At 36.0% G+C, this 23,872-nt stretch overlaps 1 protein-coding gene across 1 annotated transcript in view; it reads right to left on the bottom strand.

The window, feature by feature from the left end:
* Positions 1-23,872, bottom strand: part of IFT57 (intraflagellar transport 57) — a 57,720-nt gene that overhangs the window by 1,236 nt on the left and 32,612 nt on the right. The window contains exons 7-10 of the mRNA XM_040980516.1: positions 4,180-4,251; positions 3,175-3,306; positions 1,782-1,844; positions 158-224 (exon numbers count right to left, since the gene is read on the bottom strand). Of these exons, the coding sequence (XP_040836450.1) occupies positions 158-224; positions 1,782-1,844; positions 3,175-3,306; positions 4,180-4,251 (334 nt within the window). The remainder of the gene's footprint in view (positions 1-157; positions 225-1,781; positions 1,845-3,174; positions 3,307-4,179; positions 4,252-23,872) is intronic.

Raw genomic sequence — 23,872 nt, 5'->3', positions numbered from 1 at the left:
ATAGGATGTCTGGGCCCTGCATCTACCCACAGACAAGGGACAAACAGTTCACTTTAAGAAGCAGGCTCACTAGTTGGTATTGCTTCCGTAAGCAGTCTTTTTGGAGAGCTCCTTTTCGCTCTCTCACATTTTCTCTTGAACACAAGCATGTACTCACCACCATCAGTCATGCTGCTGCCCTTTTCTTCCATTTCTTGTTTCACCTTTTCTAATTCTTCTGTAACCTTTCATTAGAAAAACTGTCATAAGCATAGAATATTAACAAATTTTCAAACTTTCTGAATGATGGCAGGGAAAAACAATTTGTTATATGCATACAGAGGAAAATAAAGATATAAGGGATATTCTGAATAAACTCGGACAAGAATATAGAACATGCAAACATACAAAGTTTTCATCTTCCGAGAATGTTCCCAATATCAATCTATCAAATTACTTTTATATTAGGTTTCTGTTAGTGTGACATGACACAACAAAAACAAACTTGTTTTAGGCATTCCAATGTTGTAATCATCTCATAAATATCTCTCATGCTGTCCTGAAACAGTCATTAATTAAAATAAGAATCCTAGAATGATTTTGAATTTCTAAATTTCCTTGGCATCCTTCTTAGAGATTAACATGAGATTATGCTATCTCTTTACTGAACATTAAGAAAACGTATTTGACAGTCAAATATAAAAACGTTCTGCTGCTTATTCAGACCATGAATTCCAAACTCCAAGAGCTTTCATCCTGCTCTGTCATGCTGGTTCTTAGCTGCATTCTCTAAGATACGCTACCTCAATCTCTGTTATTAACAAAATTCCAAATCAGCATTAATGTAAGTATCTTTAAAAAGTGAAACATTTTCACATTATCTAGGACTGAGCAATAACTATTGCAACTTAGTAGCAGGCTTTATTTTGAGCATACTGATAAGTTAAGCCTTCCCAGGGAATAAAGTGCTCATCCAAGTAAAGCAAATTAATTTCTTTTAGGCACCTGAAATGTTACAACTGGGGATAGCTACCTACTCCAAAAGAATAAATGGCTCCCTGGACTCCCTTCAGGTGTTAATTTAACTAACATAAGTGGGCACTTACTTACATATAATGTTTTATTTGCCTAGAAGCACTACGAGCTTAGGGGCTAAATATTTCTCTTATACTTCAGTATTTTAAAATACTTATTTCTTAAATAATCTCGACAAAAGGAGCTTAATTTTTTACTGTCAAACCGTAAAGTCTGACAATTCCATTGGATTGGAACTTAAGATAATCTTGGATTTCAGTCCCAAATTGGCTCTTGACCTGCCTGTATGGTTTTCCTTCTTTGGCTCTTTAGTGAACAGTAGCAATCTGATCAACTGTTATCTCTCTTGCAATATCATGAAAATCAGTGCAAAACCACATGCAATATCCTGGAAATTCTCAGAAAAGAAGATTCAAGCCATTCCCCATTATGGACAGAGAAATACCCAAATCCCACACAAATTAACCATAGTTACTGAAAATGAATCCCAAATCTTACAGAATAACATAAAAATTTGTAAGACTCCTACACCAGTGTTTTATTAATCTACATATTAGTTTACAGCCATTTTGAAATACAAAGATTAAAGGTAAGTATGCTCATCTAACAAGAAATGCCTAAAAACCAGATTCATTAATAAGAATTTAGGGATTTTCTCCTAAAGAAAGTGATTTGAAGCCATGGGAAGGAATTATTAGACAGAGTGGCATTACACCACTGTGCCTCTGAATGACAGGTGAGAAGTAAAGCAAGAGGGCTGTATGTACCTCAGACAGGAGTCTGGTTCTTTCCGTCACACCACCATTTCCCTGCTGGTATCGTTCCTTTGCCTGAGGGAGAAGAAAATTCATTTAATGACAAATTCAAACCAGAAATAGATTATTTACATATGACCTCTTTGTATTTGCCAACCCCCTCATCATTTGAATACATTTGTGAAAGTGACATTTAACTGTAGTTATCTGATGTCTCTAATAGCACCGCGTGTTTAACCAAAGCGCTATAAAATGATGAACTACCCTAACCTTTATGTACTATCTGTGTAACTCACGTAGGCACATTTCCCAATAAAAACTGTCCTTGGCTATTCCTAAATAGTTAGGAGAATGGCTCTGCTCAATCTAATTTGCATGTTGTACAAAGAAAATCAGCTAAAAAAATCAATCAATGCAGGGCAGCAAGCTCAGCAATTAATAAGGATTAATAAACAGACAGTAAATCAACATGAACATGTTCTTGGAAACTAATTCAACAATCAATTATTTGATAATAACATTAACCATATGTGGCCTTATTTGGGGACTTTCACAGCATTTTAGTAGTAGATTTCTATGTGAGGAAATAAGCAACATAATAAAAATATTAAGATTATTTTCTATGTGGTCTTTGAAAACTTCTGAAAGCACAGAATTAACTCATTTTTTCCTCCTGCTTTCTCCTTCATCTAACCTGGCCTTCTGAAAGGAAAAAAAATGCCTTTAATTGATGTTGTTTGCAAATGCTCTGCCTTAACATCAGCAACACAGAGAGCATAAATCCTAAAGCTGTTAGATATCCCTGCTACTGGAACAACAAAAACAAAAAAATACCCAAACAAAACAAAGCAAAAAAACTGTGGCTTTCAAAGGTTAGGGCGTTGTATTTTATTTTATTTTATTTTTGGGTTTAAATTTAAAAAAATTAGGAGAGTAAAAATATGTCTCATTTCATTAATTAAACTGCTTGTCTCTGAACAGCTTTCACATTTCTTATTCTGTGGTTGGTGAGCTATTATGGCAAGGGCTGTCTTATCCCTCCGACACATGTGAACGGATGCTATTCTTTCTCCCACTTCTTCAGTAAATTAACGACAGGCTTAGAGGCAAAACAAGGCATCCTGACACTTGATTCCAGTTCCAAGCCGTGGTCTCCAACAATATACACCTTCATTGGTTGACATCAAATGAAAAAATGTATTTAAAGACTTCTAGGAGACATTTTCTATTACATGTAAAATGGAGGTATGTCCTTTTTCTCATGTGGCTTCCTAAACAGGGTGGACAATTAAGAGTGGTGCTCTTTGTGAGAAGAATTTAACAATTCTCAAATGAAAAGAGTGTGTCAACTTTGGGTTTGACTGTCATCAACTGGAATAAACCCCTGAAACCACTGTGAAGTTACCTCACTCAGCTGGGCCTGAGCGGCACGATACTCCTGAACCAAGTGCTCAAGCTGATTGTTGATGTACTTTTCTCGGCTGCCAATCTTTTCCAGGGTCCTACTAATTTCATTGTGAAGTTTGTCCAAAAAACCCTAGGAATTTCACAGGATTCAGTAGATAAAAGAACTTACGAAAAGAGATTTCACAAACAGTTAAACAGTCTCTCAACACATTCTGACAAATAACCACATATGGAAAAAATAACAGAGTTAGTTTTTTTTTTTTAAAGCAATGAAATTAGGCAATAGAAATATCCTAGTCACATTTTATGGAATGTTAAAAATAAATCACACCTGGTAATGTTAATTCTAGTGTCCTTATGCATATCTAAAATGTGATTGTAACTAGCTTTATGTAAAGTTCACAATCTTAGAAAGTATAGGAATATCAAGGACTCACCTATATCACAAAGGCCTGGAATATTCCACTTAAAAGTATATCTTGAAACCTATAGCTCTAGCCTGGGACCCATAATTTCTCAGTATAGCTTTGTTTCTTTGTGGCATCCTCCAAAAATTTCAGTTTCTAGCATGGTAGCAAACCTGGGGAAGCTAAGGGTTATAGACAGTGCTCATATCCCCTGAAACTCAGACAGGAATATATATTAGATATGTATACTATAATGCTATATATTGAATACCCATATAGCCTTTTTTCAAGTCCATTTTCCATAGCTGGTTTGATGTAAGGGCTACTGAAATATAATATGGCATACTGAAATACATTAGCATTTGCAAGGCAAGAATTGTGTCTGCGGTATTTGATCAATCCCACAGGTATGTTTGCGTACCTAGATGCCCCTCTTTGCTAACTGTACCGTGAACAGAAAAATACTTTGTTAACAAGTTGTAGTTTATCTATATAACTTTGACGTGAGCTTGTTGAGTACAAGGTAAAAATGATCCATAATTGGTGACCTGAGGATGATTACATGTACACTGATGTGTCTGAAGTAATTTATGTACCTTAGTCTCCTTCAGAGCAGATTCAATTCCACTTTTATGCTGGTGCATTTGATCAACATGAATCCTCCAATCCTACAGGCATAAGAGCACATAACAGCACAATCAAAAATATTGCATTTCCTTCATCCTCTGAAGCTGTGTTCCTTCATTATTTTTGTTACTATCCTAATTTAGGTGGCAGAGCCCTATGTATAGTTTGCAATCAGATTGTAAATACTTGGTGAGCACTTTAGGATAAAATCCTCTAAATAAATGTAAATTATTTTAGGTGTTCACAGAGTGATGTCTGACAATTTGAATATAAATTGTTCCTGCACTGTTGGTGGTTAATATTTATGATTATTCATCAAACTCAAAAATTCTAATTATTATAGCAGAAATACTTATTTAAGCAGTAACAATTATGTTTGCCACGAGCAACTCTGGACTTAAATACATCAAAGATTAATTTGTCTCTTGGAGATTAAAATGGGCTCTCTTCAGTAAGAATTTTGAGTGTCCTTCTAAATAAAGTCTTTCATGATTACTAGAGTTCATGTATTTTTAAATATGGTCTAGTGCTATTAGACTGATTTGAAATAGTGTACATATTTGAAATCTGCATGAACATTTTTATTTCCTGCAATATATTTTCAAAATATTTCAGATCATGATAGTACAAGTAAATTTTTTAAAAAAGATTTATATTTTTGGAAAAGCAGATATATACAGAGAGGAGGAGAGACAGGGAGGAAAATCTTCCGTCACTCCCCAAGTGACCACAATGGCCGGTGCTGCGCTGATCTGAAGCCAGGAGCCCAGATCCTCTTCTGGGTCTCACATGTGGGTGCAGGGTCCCAAAGCCTTAGGCAGTCCTCAACTGCTTTCCCAGGCCACAAGAAGGGAGTTGGACGGGAAGCAGGGCTGCATTAGAACCGGCGCCCATATGGGATCCTGGCGCATTTAAGGAAAGAACTTTAGCTGCTAGGCCACGGCGCTGGGCCCAGTACAAGCAAATTTTTTAAGATTTATTTATTTTTGTTGGAAAGGCAGATCTACAGAGAGAAGGAGATATAGACAGGAAGATCTTTCAATTGATGATTCATTCCCAAGTGACCACAACGGCCAGAGCTTTGCAATCCGAAGCCAAGAGCTTCTTCTAGGTCTCCCATGTGGGTGCTGGGTCCCAAGGCTTTGGGCCGTCCTCAACTGCTTTCCCAGGCCACAAGCAAGGAGCTGGATGGGAAGTGCAGCCACCCATATGGGATCCTGGTGCGTTCAAGGTGAGGACTTTAGCTGCTAGGCTGCCGTGCTGGGCAAGTAAAAATTTTAAAAGAGAAGAAACACATAAGAAAAAAGTCTCCTGGTAAGTTGAAGTAAGTGATGGCACAAGGACATTTCTCAATCTCATATATTTGTTTATATACCTTGAGAATTTTCTTTGTTAGTGAGACTATTTTGTGAAGAGAAAAATATTTTGTAATTCCATTCTGTCTTTACCTTAATTATGCTTTCAATGAGCTTGTACCTACATGGGTTAAAAAAATAATTCTTGGGTACTTCAAACATAGCAATTATAAGATTTTAGTACATTCAAATTGTGAAGAATCTAAAAACAAACAAAAAAAGCATTTAATCTCATTCTTTTCATTTGAAACAGAAGGAAACAGAGACCAGGCAACAGAAAGCGGCCTTATATGTAGTGGTGTGAACTGGAAGTCAAAAGCATTGATTCCCACACAACATGTATTTACAATTTGGGGTTAAAAAGGGAGAAGTTGACTACACATTACTAGTGACGGTTATAAAACAAAACAAAACAAAAAACCAGTACCATGCTTTCCTTTTTCTGCAAGCATTTTTGCAAACTGTGAACAAAGGTTTCTCAGATTTTGAAAACTGTAAAGTATTTTAGAGATCAATTATGAATCCATTTAACAATTATCTAGTGGAACATTTTCATTTGACAGCCTAGTGGGCTGTTCACCACCTGTGACTAGGACTGGGAAGACCTGCAAGAAAACAAGGACCCTCTCAATTAGGCAGCCATTACTAGAACAGTGAGGAGAAGCAATTTGCTGGCCTTCTGCAACTGCAAATCTAATAGTGGGTATTTAGCTAACAGTTAAGATGCATGACCCACATTGGAGTGTCTGTGTTCAATCCCCAGATTTGACTCCTGATTCTAGCTTCATGCTAATGGAAACACAGGCTCTATTTAAGTGGTTTCCTGCCTCCATCCAGCAGTCCTAGACTGAGTTCTTGGTCCCAGACTTCACTCTGATCCAGCCCTGGATATTGCAGGCATTTGGGAAGTAGACCAGCAGATGAGAAATCAGCTTTTCTTACAAATAAATAAATGAAAAATTAAAACCAGAAATATCTTTAAGCCCAAGAAAGCATCATTATGAAAAAGTAACAACTATTATTTAATCATTATTTGAAAAATACTCATTTTTTCCTTGCTCCAAAAATAACTGTAGAGGAATTTAAAAATACTAAGTTCAAGTGTTTACATGTGTTCCTTGACTTCCTATAATTCTTCTTTGCTTTTATTTCTTAATACACTTAGGTATGTAGAAACACACACATATACGTACAATTTGTTATTTATTGAATGGATATGCTGAAAATAGTTTATGTTCTCCTTTTTCTATCCAGTACTACTTACAAATATATTTTATGCATGCATTGGTATCCAAAACACTTTTACATAAGAAAACATGCCCAGCTCATCTATGTGTAACCATTATGACTTGCAGTGATACAAAACTCCAGGAAAGAACTGTGTTTCTGTGGAGACTTGAAGCATGGATAGCATTTCACCTGGTTAGAATGGAGTGGGGAACTTGAATAAAGAAAAACAGGAACGTGCACATGAAACAATTAGCGTGGCCACCTAGAATACAAAAAGGAAAATCTGTTGTGTGGTGTGGGGAGAACGGGTTATGAGGAAATTAAACTGGAAAAGTAGTTTATAATCTTCTAGGGCTTTTCTATAATACAGAAGAGTGTGGATAATATGTGGACAAAGGGGAATTATCAAATATTTTTAGTTTCAGTCTAAAGACATGTCTGTATTTTGAGCAAGTAAAGGAATGACAAACTGACAAAAAACGTAAGAGATTGAGGACCTGCGGGAGACCAGTTAGGAGGTTGTGCCGTGGTTCCCGTCACAGAGATTAGCAGGATTTGAATTAGAACGGGACTTGTAAGAATGGAAAAGAAGTGATGATTGAGTAGTGACTGAAGTGCAGGATGGTTAAGTAAAGTGGCAAGTTTTCAAGGTTTCTAACCTGAAGAACTAAGGACTTAGTGATGCCACAGTGCAACAAGAATAGAACAGAAGGGAAGACTTTAGGAACTCAAAAATACTGAGGAATTTGGTTTTGGACTTTTAACTTGGTAAGTCAGTGGGACATTTGTGTACTCTTACTGCCCATGGATGTGGAATGCTGGTAATGGCTCATAATTACATGCTAGACAAAACTGTACACTTATTTTTATGAAAATCTAGATGTTCACATTTCCTAATGCAAAATTGTAAAGATTTGAAAATATTCTTTCATTTTAAAATCACTAATTTTACTTCTAGAGATTATTCTCAATGAAATTGAGAACACACATAACTAATGTTCAGGTTATTTGTAAAGAAGCAAAAAATTTTATAAATTTCTACTAGTAGAGGAAAGCTTAAATTAATTTTACATATTCATTCTACTACTAAAAATAAGTATGATACTGCTTTTTTATACATCTCAAATCCAAGCAAAGCTCAATAATACATTGTCTGGAAAGGAAAGAAGCTAATGTAAGCACATGATCCTGAGAATGGTGGTTACTGAGTGAGGGGGCAATGGAGAGGGTACCTAGATGGCTTCAAGGGTGCTATAACGGCCCAGTTCTCAAGTCTAAGAGAGGGCATTTAAAGTATTGAGCTTCATAATTATGTATGCATTGCATATTACATATTATATCTATTAATACTACATATGAACATGTTAAACGAATGCTCTAAAACTATCTGATGAACAGCAAGACATGTTAACAAGATATAGTAAAGTGGAATACGGTCTGAAGTGAATATTGCCTTCAGGTGTCCAATTAATTAAAAATTAGTAAGCATGTGAATTTGACAGCACATGTGTGTAAGCTTGGTTATATGTGCATACTTGTAATATTAAGACAGGATTTAAATACAGGTGCCTTCAAATCTTTTCTGTATCCAAAAATGTTCCCATTTCCTAGAAGGGGATTTTATCAATTCTAGCTATTAAGAAAAAAAGATAAAGCTTCCAGATGGCAAAGGAGTTTTGGGAGTGGTTTAATATATAGGAGCAAATGAACAGAAATGACTTTAATTGTGACATTTAAAAACACAAACAAAAGAAAGCAAAATATTCACATGAAAAACTCATGCTAAAATGGAATGAAAAGATAAATTCTGTTGCAAAGTTTCTAAAATACAGGCTGGTTTTTTTTTTGGTAACAGATACTTTCTGTGAACTTTCTGAAGACTTCTTGTTCACAGTTTTAGAAAAACTACAACTGATATCTGTTTTAACCTTTTAAAAAGTTTTGTGGTAAGAACTGAGAAATTTTACATTTTAAGGAAGTAACTGAAAATGTCCTTGGATCCCTGAATGTGATTAAAAGAAAGTATACAATGATGATAGTAACTGTTATATTAGTAGAGAGTCCGTCAACTTATCTGAGACAAAGGTTTGGAGAGATCAGTAGATGTTACGTCCCTTCTTATTCAATTCCACCTTCCCAGTAAAAGGTTATGAGATTTGCTGGCTGGCTGTGGGGAAGAGTATGCTTCCTTCACTGCTTGATGCTGGCCTTGACTATGCCATTCTCTACAGTCAGCGAATAATGGATATGACCTACAGTAGGACTGTGCACAAGCTGAAAGCAGTATCTATCTATCCACCAGCTCTTTCGCCCGTTCTTTCAGTCATAATGACCCTTCCACACATGGGACCTATCCTTTCAGACCTGACCTGGGAGTAAGAAACACAGAGCAAAGCCAGAGTAGAACTACAGCTGAGTCACACCAGATGTGCATCTTCAGTGAGAATAATGTGTTATTGTCGCAAACCACTGTGATTTGGGGGCTGTTTGACTGACTGCACATACATATTTTATAGTGAGAAAAACTAAGACTCCGAGAGGCTAAGTTATCTTTTCAAAGCCTGAGGTCTGGAAGATGGAAAACACTCCCAAACCAGTGTACTTAGCATATATGATATAATGTTTTTCTTTGTGATAAAATGTTTTCCCTGTGAATGAAAGGTAAACCAACAATTCCTTTTTATATACTGAATGAAAATATGTGGGTCACTGGGGCCTCTTGGTCACTTATTCCAAAGTGATCTAATAATGTGTGCTCATTAAGCATCATTTCTCTTCTCTATTGAAAATGAGTGTTTCACCTAATCTTGCATATTTTCCTCTCAATGGAATTGAGGATATTAATAATGATTAGAGTAAATCATTGCTGTTGGCTTTTTAGTTTCCAACATCCTGCCATACAAAATCTCATGTATAATTCAATCATTTATCAGGGTACATGACAAAGCTATTGTTGTAGCCTCATCTCTCTCCCTATTGCAAACCCTTTAGCACCAAATTATGTATCTTCCTTTTTGAGAAACTAGACAATTGTGATGAAATATCTGCAGATGGTGATTCACAGGATATCATAACATCAAAATGCAAGACCCAGCTCAGCTGTTCAGGTCACTGGCAGGACTCTGGACCTCTGAATACTATTGCAACAAAACAGCACCCGATCAATTCCCTTGGCATATGCACAGACATTTTGTTCCTTTCTCCAGATTACCAACAGACCTTAAAGCTTCCCCTGAAACTGCTGGGCTAAGAGAGGCTAGGGATGGTGACTGGCACTTACATCTGTGCGTAACTCTGTAATTTACAATCAGTGTAATGTCAAATTATGCGTTTTTTTAGAAGCCAAGTTGGGCTTCTTTATGTGTGCAGAGGCAAGTTTAAAGACTTTTTGAAAGACAAAAAGCCAAGGAGAATACGATGCTGTGCTAGGATGCTCTTTCCTGAGCTCAGACCACAGCTGACCCTGGCATGCCACAGATGTCTCAACACCCTTCACTTCACCCCTCACAGCAGGAGCTGGACCCTAAGTCTCCATCCTGAATTACTTCCCATTGCAGCAAAGTTTGTCCCATTCAGTCATCTCTTCTATTCTCACGTAGTATCCCATAACTCCATTTTGAATAATAACCAACGAAATCTTAATGTATGGTTTGTTTTGCAGTATTATTTTTAGTAAATATAAACACATTCACAAGGGTTTTGTATGTTTCATTTAAGACTGTTTCAACTTAGGTCTCTTTTTTTTTTAAGGATCTTCATGACCACACTTTAACAAAAGAAAAGAAGATTTAAATCTGCATTTCACAGGATGAGAAACAAACTGAGGTTGTGTGATTTTTGGCACTGTGAATCAAAAAATGTAAAAGAAACCAATGTCATTTCTCTCACTTATCAACTTTCTGCTATATCAAATGCTTTCTCTGATATGCTTACTTCATCATCTAGCTTTAGTAAGAAGCACAAGAAATAAGAGAATTTACAACTTAAAGGTCATTCATTACATGTATGTTTATTACCTTGGTTATTTTGGTAAAGCGTAGACACTCACCAGAGGCTTGCTGCCTCTAATCTGCTGAGATGAACAATCTAGATAAACTTGCCTGACCAAGCTTTAAAGCAGGATCAATATGTTCCAAAGAAGGATTTATGATAGCACTCTCCAACAAATAAAATGTACCAGCTTTAGTTATCTTATTTCATTTGTGATACATGGTTTTGGTATTTACACATTTGTTTTTTTCTTCTTTATTTAGCTATAATCTTCCAACAGCCATATCGATCCTGAGATTTTCTTTTAAATAAATAAGCAATAGGGGGCCAGAAAACCTGTCTGCAACATCGACATCCCACATGGTCGTTGGTTCAAGTCCCAGCTGCTCCACTTCTGATCCATCTTCCCCAATAATGTGCCTGAGGAAATTTAAGGAAAAGGGGCCAAGTCCTTGAACCTCTGTTCTCTAATGGGAGATCTGGAAGAAGCTAATAGCTCCTGGCATTAGTCTTGACTAGCTTTTGCCATTGTTGGGCTATTCGAGAAGTGAACCCACAATTGGAAGAGTCTCTCTCTCTTTTTCTGTACTGCATTTTTCAAAGAAATAATTCTTTAAAAAAAATCGAATAATAATATCAGTGTTAACATTCATGGAATGCTCAGGTACTATACTAAAGGTTATTGATATTCATCACACACAAGTAATGTTAGTAGTTATTCCTAATAAGATGAAGAAATCAAGACTTAATTTTTATGTAGACTTCGTAAGTTCAGAGAGTAAACTTGTAGTAGCGTCCAAATGTGCAGCAACAGGTATGTTATAACATTATTTCTCTGGTGAGATGCAATAAGGCATAACTAAAAGTTTTAAGGGTATAACAAATAAGGAGGACCTTAGTTTATCTGTAAGTTGTCAATTTTTACAAAAATGTATTTATGTACTGTGTAATAGAAACAAACTCAAAATATTCTTAAGGTATACACATTCATAATCAAGAACTCATAACACATAATATTTTATTTAAACTTAAACAAATATGTTTATTATAAAGAAATATCCAGACTCAACTGGTTTCTTTAATGAATTTTCTCAATATTTAATAAAAAGTAATCCTACACTAAACTCTACAACAGAAGATGACAAAAAAAAAAAAAAGGAAAGGAATTGCTAACTTGTTTTACAAGGCCTGTATGCCTGCACTGAAACCTTACAAGGACTTTTTTCTTAAACAGCAATGTTAACAGTACAGATCAACAGCTTTGTTAATAGACATAAAAGTCCTAAACAAAGTATTATCAAACCCAAATAAAGTTCAGTGATATATGAAGAGGGCAATGTATCATGACCATGTTGTATTTATTCTACAACACATGACTGTTTAAAAACTTAAACATTAACCTGTAAAATTTTGTACAAGAGGAATAAAAAGAGATAAAATGTGTATACTCATTTCAATAAGTGAATAAAAAGATCATTTGAAAAAAGTTAATATCCATTTACCAAAACACTCTTAATAAACTAGAGACAAAAGATAATTTTCTTAACTTACTAAAAGATACTTAAGGAAAGCCATGAAGCTAGCATGATATTTAAGTTTGAAACTAAGATATTGAAATCTTGTTCCCTACTTACGTCATTTATATCCACCAAAATAAGACTAGTATCCTGTACCACTATATTAGGCAAGATAAAATAAAATGCTGTAAGGCTTGTAAAGAAAGATAAAGATTGATGTTATTCACAGAGACATAACTGTAAGTGTAAAAGAATCTATAGGCTTAGTGTTACAATGAATAAGTAACCTAACAAATTTCCAGGAAACACATAAACATAAAAAATTATTTCTATCTATCAGCAACAAATAACAGCAAATAAAATATAAAGCTACCATTTTCAATAATATCAAACAACAAATAGACTAACATAACTAAATAGTCTAGATGCAGACCCATACATCCATGACCACTTGATTTATGAAAATGTAATGCATTGGATAAAGAATAGCTTTTAAAATAGACAGTCTGGACCAGCTGTATGTCTATATACAAACTAAATAAATTTTGAGTTCTACCTCACATCACACACAAGAATGAAAACTTAGATAGACCGTGGATCTCAGTGTTAAAGGCAAAACAATAAAAGCTCAATAAAAAGAGTATTTTCAAAACCCTGAGATAACAGATTAAAAAAAATAAAACCTAGGGCCCGGTGGAGTGGCCTAGCGGATAAAGTCCTCGCCTTGAACTCCCTGGGATCCCATATGGGCGCCGGTTCTAATCCCGGCAGCTCCATCTCCCACCCAGCTCCCTGCTTGTGGCCTGGGAAAGCAGTCGAGGACGGTCCAAAGTTTTGGGACCCTGCACCCATGTGGGATACCTGGAAGAATTTCCTGGATCCTGGCTTCGGATCGGCATAGCATCGGCCATTGTGCTCACTTGGGGAGTGAATCATCAGATGGAAGATCTTCCTCTCTCTCTCTCTCTCCTCCTCTCTGCATATCTGACTTTCCAATAAATAAATAAATCTTTAAAAAAATAAATTAATAAAACCTAAAATATTAGCCACATTCATCTCCCTCTAGAAAAAGTCCTTTTGAGTATATCAAAATTATGCCACTGCTTATCAAAATACAGAAAATGGTGAGTGAACAAAAGTTAAACAGTAAATAACTGCAGGTCATACACCTGACAAAGAATTCATACAGAACTTTTCTTTTGCTTCCTTCCATCCCCCACTTCCCCCTTTATTTTATAACAGTATAGTGCTTGAGTTGCAACCACAATTCCAACATTGTGTTATTTACATGTGTCATGACACTGCAGGTACAGGCAATGGTAGAGAATCTAGCATCTTGTTGTCAGGGTATACATGACAGTTTCATTGGGGTCTTTATTTTTTTCAGGAGTAGAGATGTACAGTGCAGTGCCTCTTTGTTTTTATCTACTCTAGTCTCACCTACACCATTCAATTATGAGAAAAAACTTCTTTAAGTCAAAAGGAAAAGGCATTAGAGTAAATGCAGATGAGAAGGGGCTCAATCTCATTTGTCTGTATAAAAAAGTGCAAATTAAAAGAAAATGAGAAATCATAACATAGCTACTGCATGACCAGAAGAAGACAAAAACAGATAAACATATGAAAACTCTGTACTATGTACACAAATTCTCACAAATCTAAAATAATTCCAAATTTAAAAGCTTACTTTTCAAATGATGAGATAAATAAAATTTCATGACAGTAGACTTAAATACATCTGTGTTAATATCTTAAATGGAATAAATGCTAATTAACACTCAGGACAAAAAAGACTAAGACAATACTTAGTGTTGAATAAGACATGAAAGAACAAATTTTCTTGAACCGAGGGGATAAATTTTCATAACCATTTTAAAAAACTGCTTGGCAGGCTCAACTAAAGCTGAACATACACATACACGAGAACTTAGCAATTCCGCTCGGGAAATTCTAGTAAAAGCATGTACATATGTTGTTGACCTAAAAATACACAGAAGAATTTTCATAGCAACATTATTTACAGTGTTTCCAAACTGGAAGCAACTCACACAATCCAGCAGTAGGCTGCCCTGGGAGGGTGAGACTATATTACATCCCTCTCAGCCTCTGAAGGAGTGGACAGCTAGAAACTGCTGACCACACTTTCTGTGACTTGTCTATAAGCCTTTGCTTGGATGGGGTTTCAGCAGCATACCTCAGTTCTAACCATAGGGAGAAAGACATGGGAAAGTTTTAAGATAAGGAGGAAGGGCCAAGCCAGAGCAGCAGTCCAACAGTGACTTCAAGATCACAGGTAGAATATCAATGTTCCTGCAGTATGTCTAAAAACTCATTCATGGTCAAGGATAAAACTGAAAATCTGATGGCACAGGAAGCAAAAGGAGTGGGAATGACAGAAGCTGCAGATGTTGAAGTCCACTGTAGCAAGTCTGTTTAAGAAGTCCAATTTATCACATTTTCTGGAAGGATATGAGTGGTGAATTCCCCTTCCACAGAGAACACTCCCTTCTCAATATGAGAAGCATTATCTTTATTCTTTCCTTACCATTATGCCCAAGGAGATTTACAATCTCCTTCTCATTGTCAGAATGTTTTTGTTTCACATGTTTGTATGTGCATTAGCATGTGTGAACACTTGTGAACGTATGTGCATAAAACAGAAAACGAGTGAGACAGTCTATTCAATTAAATAACTTTTTCATGAGATTGAATTACTTTCTTAATGAAAAATGTCCACCAGGTTGCAGAATAATTACAAAATGAGGCTTTCCTGAATTTTTAAATGAGACATTTTTCTTCCATTGCCAGAAGCTTAAAGTCTTTTGCAGCATATCCTTGTGGTCTTACACCACAGCATAATTTTTTTCTTTTTAGCTGTTTAGAGAACTAAAGTTACAACTCAAGATGAGCTGAGTATGCCTGTGTGGTGTGTGCTGTGCTGTATTTCTTGCAGCGGGTGTGAGAATAATCACGACTGCTAGAAATCTGTACTTCCTCTGGGAAGTTTCTGCTTTCTAGAGCTATCTCTTACCACAGAGACAAATGAAAGTGTGCACAGTAGGTAAGTAAGGTTATCATAACAAGTCTTGGTTTTGTTACACCTGCTTGTAATTGAACTGAAATTTGAAATCTACTATAACAGGCTATACTGAGGCAGCAGGAACGATACAGGGGGATATTTTTGGTGTGGATGACTAAGGTTAGGCACAACAAACCTTCAAAGTCACAGACATGAAGGGAAGTATGCCTCATTATGGTAAATGAAACACCAGATCCTCTTAACACAATACTGTGCTTCCTTTGGATTCCAGCCAAATAATGTACTGTAGGCAAATAATTTTTTTTTTTTTTTTAGCTATTTACCCCTGCAAGAATGAGCTATTACATTCCACCTAGGATAAGATCAAGCTAACGATTTTCTCTCAGGCTGTTTACCAAGAAACTTCACTGATGTTTGAGATTTATTTTAAAAAATCCTGTTATCAGATCCAAAACCAGTTTCCATGTTTTGTATTTACTTCTGAGCCTCAACTCTAACACCTGATGTGCCACTGGTCATGTCCTCCCCTGTACAGCTTACCCTTTGGAACTTCTTAAAAATCCCGAACCGCCCTCACATCTCACATGACAGCCCTTGTGACATCAGTCTTGTGCAGTCTCAATCTACTTAGAGATCACACTTTCCTTTTCTTTTATACTAAAACCTTGTCCTTATTATTGTAATCTCTAAATAAAATAGCACTTCTAACTTGTGTTGAAGTTACTTTCAGTCACCAGCAGCTGCTAATAAAGAGTTAACATATGTTGATTCAGACCTATCATGCTTACTCATTCCCATGTCTCCTATATGGCCACATCTATGTTTTCAGTGAGGGTTTCCAGGATTTTAGGACATGCAAACCCATAGAAGATATCTGACAAGGCAGACAGGGATACAGTATTTCTGAGAATGGAGAAACACACAATTAACCAAATCAGAATTTAATCACTTCAGAGACCGGTGAGTAACTCCAGGGGAGAAATGGACCAAGTGAATTTGGCAATCCTTACCCACTTTAGGAATTTACTAATCAAAACATGCATCTCACACTGACAGTCCTTCAACTCCAAGGAAATCCCACACACATAATGAGCAGTAATAGTTTTCTCGTGCATATCTGAAAGAACTAAGAAATCGCACATTGCTATTTGGATGTAAGGAAACAGATTCAAACACAATGAGAAAAAACACATGGGAGTGAAATTCATCAACACAGGAATCTTTTAATGAAACAGTGAGAACTACTCTGAAACAGTTGGTTAGAAAAATAAGCCAATAAAAAGTACTTTTTATAGGAAGGTCCATATGACAAATGATTTCTGCTTTGGTTCGTATTTTATATTAAGTAACTTAAAGGAAACATTAAATCATATTTTGCAATAATGAAATATTCAGCCAGTCTAGACATTTTAATTATAATCAATGTATATTAATTCAGTGCTCTCAATCATAAATGTCTTTTTGAAATATATTAGCAGTGAAGTATTAGCAAGTTCTGTTTGCAATATTTACATAACATGCCATCATTACTGGTTATTTTCTAAAATCTGATATCACTATTGATGCTCTGTAGTTACAGCTGGTGGTAATCTCTGAAGCAAAAACACTTATTCTCCAATTTCAACTCGTGATAAACATTGTCATATAGGAATCCTTCTCCCACTAACATTCCCCTTGCCATCCAGTTGACATTTATTATGCTCAGGGTAAACTGGAAAGAATGATTAACTATCTGTAAACACAGAATACTGTGAATCTTCAACAAGACTGTAACAGAAGCAACTAGAAAATGTCCCCAGTTGCTTAAGCATGGTGGGGTTGTTCTCCACAGCTCTGCTCTAGTTTTACATGTGTAATTTGAGCAGTTTCCTTTCCCACAATCATGATAACTGTTATGACCTACATGTAATAAAGACACACACACACACACACACACACACACAAAGGAACCGGCAAATAATGTAAGTCCACACAATAACATCCTGTTTAAAAACAACACAATAGCACAAAACAAGATTGTTTTCATACTCTGCCCGACACAAAGCTTGTCAGTAAAAGTCCATTAGAGAATATTTCCCTCATGCTCTGAAATGATGTGGAAGTTGAGTAATCACACATGCTGCTCTAAAAATATATGTGTGTCTAGTTAATTAAGGCAGCTTATTTTGACAGCATTCACCTCTTCATGATTATAGCAGGTGTTTCAAGGATAAATTTGCAGGAAATTGTATTTTGTTTAAACAACAGCAGTATGTACATTTATGGCCTTACTATACTAAAAAGCATTTATTGTCTGGCAGCAATAGATACAATTATAAACATTTGTGACAGTAATTGGAGCTATTACTCCTACATGGAACCACATGGAGACCAACTTATTGCCACCTGTATTTACATTTGTTACTGGTAATTGTAGAAGCTGTTTTTTTTTTTAAATCTGGTGCCTTATTTTCCAATAAATTATATGAATAGAAGGTTTATCTACAGAAAATCTACAAGAATTGTAAATGTAGTGTCTCCATTATTCAAAAAACAAAACCTCATTTTAATCACTGTTATGTACATTAAATGTATTCCTGAATGCTAGCCCACAGAATATATTATAGCTTTTTGCTCACAGAAGAATCTTAATATATCCTATCAAAAACCAAAGTGTAAGTCTTAAGAAATGCTTTTTATTCCCAAACTATAACTTATAAACAACTGCAGGTTAGAAATATTTAGAAAAGCTAAATTTTATAAACATTCTCTTACATTTCATTCAAACACAATCATGGCAGAGGGTCAAAGCAAGTTACTCTCTCTACTGCTTTGGGATGAGAAAAACATTGTTTCGCTTCCAGATACAGATTATCTGCTGTTGGACCTAACCGTAGGATTTGGGTTCCAATTTGAAGAGACTTAACATCTAATATGTAATTCTGTGGTCCCTCTGGGTTCATTTAAATGGAATTCCATTTGCTGATTAATGAAGGCCTCTTAAGTGTGAGCTCTCACAGTCACCAGAAAGCCCAAAGGCTCAAGACTATTGCAATAACTCCATCCTTTACGCAGTGATCCTTCCAGAAAGGCTCCCTGCTGCGAATCACTCAAGGCAACACTGGCTCAGTTTATTTACGTTAAAACAAAATCCAATTGCTTAAGTTGAAATGTAAAGGTTAAGGTTCATTTTACAATTGTACTCTGAGAAAAGTCAGCTACTTATGAACAAATAACAATGTAGAAATGCAGTTCAGAGAATTAAAGTTTTGCAACAATTAGAAAGACAAGCTATAATACTTCCAAACCCTTTAAAATAATCTCTTTATCTAAATACCTTATAATGAACCTGATGATTTACATAATTACTAAAGTCATTTTGGTGGAATAGGATACCTACTCAACTGTTTTAAAACAACAAAGCAAAAAACATTTAATTTTAGTTTGGAAAAAATCTATTTAGGTCATTAATCAAAATTTTAATTATGATATCCACAGGGCATTAAAGCATGTTAGAACATTTGTTCACTGCATTAAATACCCAATATTAAATCATTATAACATATAAGCTTTAGGAGTAAGTACTGCTTAATTGAAGAAAAGGCCTATGTACGGTTTAGTTGAAAACTGATTTCACACTTGCTGCTCCTCCTTATTTCTGGGAAACAGAAATAAATATTAATGTTTACATGATTTCTCTTGTGGTTGAAAACAACAAAATCCTTGATTTACAATTCTCCTGACAATGACTAACGGGATTATTTTCAGAAGTGATTTTTCCTTGGGTCACTGAATGAAGTCCAAAGTCTGAATATACAAATGGCCAGGAGACAATGGCCAGGAAATACAAAAACTCTGCTGCACAATCTGCAGGAACCAGTAGTGCAGCAAGCCAAGCATATTCCTTGTTGCATTTAGCCTAAAAACACTTAGGACCTAAAAAGTGATTGCCAGGGGGAAATCCCTGAGTCTGCGGAACTGTGTCATGAAAACAAAAAGGAAAAAACAAACAGAAAAAATAAAAACAGTGCTCGCCAGCTTCCTCAGTTTTGCCTACCACCCACTTCTGCCTTACGATCAACCAGACAAACCTGAATATCCCCCACCCTGCTACTAACTAATCAGATAGGACACTCTACTTCTGGTTTAAAAGCCACCTGCACATTTCTGGTCACAACAACCTTTTCAGTCCTCTGCCTGCCTTTGAGTGTTTGTTAAGTGATGGTTTGCCTTAGCTAGTTGTGATTAAATAAATAGGGTTTGCTTGCTCTTATCTGAGTGGTCTCCATTTATTTGAATGAAACAAAAATGGTTAGCTTTTTATTCTAAACAGCGAATAATTTTGTTAAGAAAAGGAATTAAATATTTAGAAATTTATCAAACATACTGAAAGGGAAGATCTCCATGAATATGCATCCATATTTTTATTTGCCTTGAAATATGGAGCATGTAGAATTTGGCGGCTTAACTTCCACCTCTGGTGTTATATTCAACTCAGCAACTGCCAACTGGATTAGCTAAAATCTATGCACACATACACATAATTATTTTAAAATTAAAGAACTTTAATTGGTGTGGCCATTTGGGGTAGCTGTTGAGATACCACTTGGTAGGAGAGGGAGACGGCATTGTGCCATAACTGCTTAAGACACATGATCCAAGCATTTGGGAAGTGAACCAGTAAATGAGAGAGATAAAAAATACATGTGCACTTTGTCTTCCTTGCAAATGAAATTAAAATAAGCTGTGAATTGTGTAGGAAAACTTTATTTTCAGCAATTATCATGAAGTACACTAGAAGAATGGTTCTGACAGAAGTTGAAAAGGTAATGGCAACTACAAAGTAAATGGACATTTTGCAGTAATGAGTAACTATGGAAGATTCCTGAAACTACTCTAATCTTCATTTCTGCATCCTGCTCTCCATCTTTTTCCTTTCAACTGGACTTCCATATTCAACAGCCCCTTGTTTCTCTAACCCTACCACTTAGTGGCACAATCCACCTCTTGTTATTTGATCTGTACTCTGACATCTCACTTGCCCATATTTTAATCTCCAGCTCTTGTATGACTGCCCTACTGATGTGGGGAAGACAAAGCCAGTTAAGTCAGGTTACATTAAACTTAGGCAGAAAGTGAGAGAAGGCAGCTACACCTGGGTCTGCAGGCACAGGCAGTGGGTCTTGTATAAAGGTTAATAGATTAAATGCAGGACGTAAGCCTGAAACAAAGGCTTACATTTAAAGCAATCAAAAAGCAAACAAACAGCCTGGGACCTAACAAGTTAAGAAGGTAAGGGCTTGGGATTTTACATTAGCAAAACCAAGACATCCTGGGATTGTAAATTAGCTGAGAAAAGCAGTGGCCATTAAAACCCAATAAGCCCAGAGTTGTAAATCCAAGGGTATGGTGAGATAGGGCAACAAAATCATAAACATGTAACCTAAAGAAAACTGGGAATGGAAGCATGTGTGACCTGAGACTAACCAGATGGGAGGCATGTGAGAGCCAAGCAGCATGAGATCAGATCATAATCCACAGTTGTCTTAAAAGGGCTTGTATAAACTTTCCAGAGGGTATAAAAACCCCAGATGACTTTCTTCAACAGCTTTTTTGTTGTTTCTTGCGGAGAAAATCCCCTCCTGATTGCTTTACCAGTAGTGTTCTCTCTGCTCTGTTCAGTAAGATCTTCCTGTCCCACTGCATCTCGCTGGCTGAGCCGCTTGGCTGTAGGCTATGTTCACTTCAATAAAACCTTTGCTTATTTCTCTGTGTCCATTTCACTAGCAACTCATCTGGATCCTAGGCTTTCTGATTTTACTTCTATTTTCTGAAGTTGGCCAAGCCATCTGTACCATTTGCTACTCAGCTGAGAGATTTCAAGAATCACAGACAGGGTAGGCTGGCCTTGTAGCCTACCAGTTAAGATGCTTGCATCCCCAAACCAAGTGTGTGGGTTTGATTCTTTAGCTCTGGCTCCTGATGCATGCATGACGCCCTTGGGAGGCAGTGGTTTGGCTCAAGTACTTGGATTTCAGCCAGTAATATGACTAGATCTGGATTGAGTTCTTGGCTTTGATCAGGCTGGAATTTGGGGAGTTAACCAGTGATTATGACCTCTCTCTCTCTCTTTCAGCGTTTCTAACAAATAAAAACTATTTAATATGTAGAAATATTCATCATGTAATTTTTAAAAAGAGAGATATAAAACCTCACTATATAAGTAAAAGCAAATAGAAATAGTGACAGTGAGTGATTCTTTTGGCACAACCAGAAGTGTTGTGGGTTGTTCATTTAATTAACCCACTAGAAATTCTTTAAGAATATGGTAAACTGTATTTATTCAACAGATGAGAAAACGGAATTACTCAGAATACTTGAATGAATTGAACTTGGGGTCCAGTAGGTGTTAGAGCCAGGATTCTTGTTTAAACAACCTGGTTCAACATTTCTGCTTTTTTGTCAGTATGCTAAATTACCACATCAGATAGGTTAAGTTGTTAGCTGTATTGATCAGTTTTTCAACACTATTAACAAATAACTGAAAGAAGCTAGTTTTGGAAGAAAGAAGTTCATCTTGGCTTACAGTTTTGGAGATTCATAGTCCCTGACTGGATAGGGTCCCTTCATTCAGCATCTAGTGAAGGTGGAGATGAAATGGCAGAGCATACACAGTACCAGTCAGGAAGTAGTGCATGTGCAGGCAAGCAGCTCAACTCAACTACCATAACCAACTCTCTTGTGAGAACTGCCCTCCCAACCTCCAATGACCAAAGGACCTCCCGTTAGGCTCACATCTTGAACGCCAAACTTACACCTGTTCAGCTTCACTAACTTAGATGATTTGTGGTACTAAATGTCTACATCAGTTTAGGAACCAAATGCTGTTCAAATTATAGCTTCTGTTCTAACATTAACGCTCACAAAACCAAAGCAATGGCAAGATACTTCTTTGTTTTAGGGTTCCTTATTTGAGGGAAAAAGGACTTGTACAGGATAGTGGAAACTATTAAATGAGCTAATACAAATGAAATGCTGAGAACATAGCTTGGCACATAGTAAACATTTAGTAAATGTCAGATCTTACTATTATTATCTCACTAAATATATACTTATTGGGGAAATAGAAAGATCAAATTTATATAAGTCTGACTATATCCACATATAGGAATATAAGGTTGACAGTCATGAATATTTCTCAAGTGAAGGAATCCTGAGTACAGCATTTCTACTAACTCTCCCTGAGTATTGTGTAGAAAGCTGATATAAAAGTGCCATGAAAGAAGGCAATAATATTGTAAGAAAATAATAACACTTGTGACATGCTAACTACACGACAGATATTGCCATTGGTGTTTTAAAACAACCATACAAAGTAATATAATTAGTTCCTCTTATAGACAAGAAAGAGGATGATTAGAGAGGAAAAACAGCTTGCCCAAGGTCACTGAGTAAGAAGGAACCAAGAGACAAAATAAGAGATAAGTTGTACGTTTTCTGGATTTTTATGACTATCACAGTTCCAATAAGTTTTTTAAACTTTGGCTCAATGTATAAGGAACTGACAGAGACTACATATGTGATCTGTGGTTATAGTTTACAACACATTGCCTGTATGTTTCCTCCATGAAACACTGCTTTTATATTTTTATCCTTAAAAATAAAAACTGCACTTTGAAAAGACTCAGACATTAGAATAATTCTTAACTATTTATAGGATCGAGTGTTATCTGAATATAATCCTCAATGTAACTGCTCTAATTTGTTCTAAGTTTTGCCAAGACGGTTGTGTAACATTTGTGGGCACCATGGTAGGGTCTAAAAAGGTGCAATGAAAAAGTGACAGAAATTCAGCAAGAAGAGAAGAGAAAGAAATAAAAGATGAGGAAAGCAAACAAACAAAAGAAAAGGGTAAAGGGTACAATATGCAAGCCACAGAGTTAGTCTTCTAACGCCACCCTTTATTGTAGTAGAAACATCCAGTCTGATTTAGGGATCCTTAATGGATTGGTTCTGGGCTATACATATTTGGTCACAACTGAGGTATTACCATAGTGGCATGACCTAGGATTTGGCTGAATATACTGACTCTGTTGGTAGAGTTGCACCATATTTAGGTACATTTTTCCAACTTGGTGCAGATCTGAGTTTGTCTCTTGGTATTTAATTACGCTAGCAGTAATTACTAGGAACATTTTTTTATAAGCAGTGCTAAAATGGAAACTACTGATACAGTCCATCCAAATGAGAATATAAAAAAAAAGCCTTTATCTTTGTTTTGGGAGCATATTATTTGTATTTTTGGCATCAAAATTTATTTTCCTAACTCTGTTTTGCTTAAGCTAATATTAAAATTAGTTTCCATTCTTTGAAAATTGGCAACACTAGTAAGTGGTGCCAGACAACTAGGAATAAGCTAGTTTAGCAATAAAATCCTAATTGTAATATTATGGAGAGTACAAATATTGGTATATGACAGAATATTAGCAAAGAATATAGATTATAAAAAGGACAGAAAAGGAGATTTGTATTTTTGGTACTACTCTGCCAG

Source organism: Ochotona curzoniae, unplaced genomic scaffold, assembly GCF_017591425.1.
Source record: "Ochotona curzoniae isolate NIBS_2020 unplaced genomic scaffold, NIBS_Ocur_1.0 contig_3498, whole genome shotgun sequence".
NCBI lineage: Eukaryota > Metazoa > Chordata > Mammalia > Lagomorpha > Ochotonidae > Ochotona > Ochotona curzoniae.
This window is presented reverse-complemented; position numbering and strand designations above follow the sequence as displayed.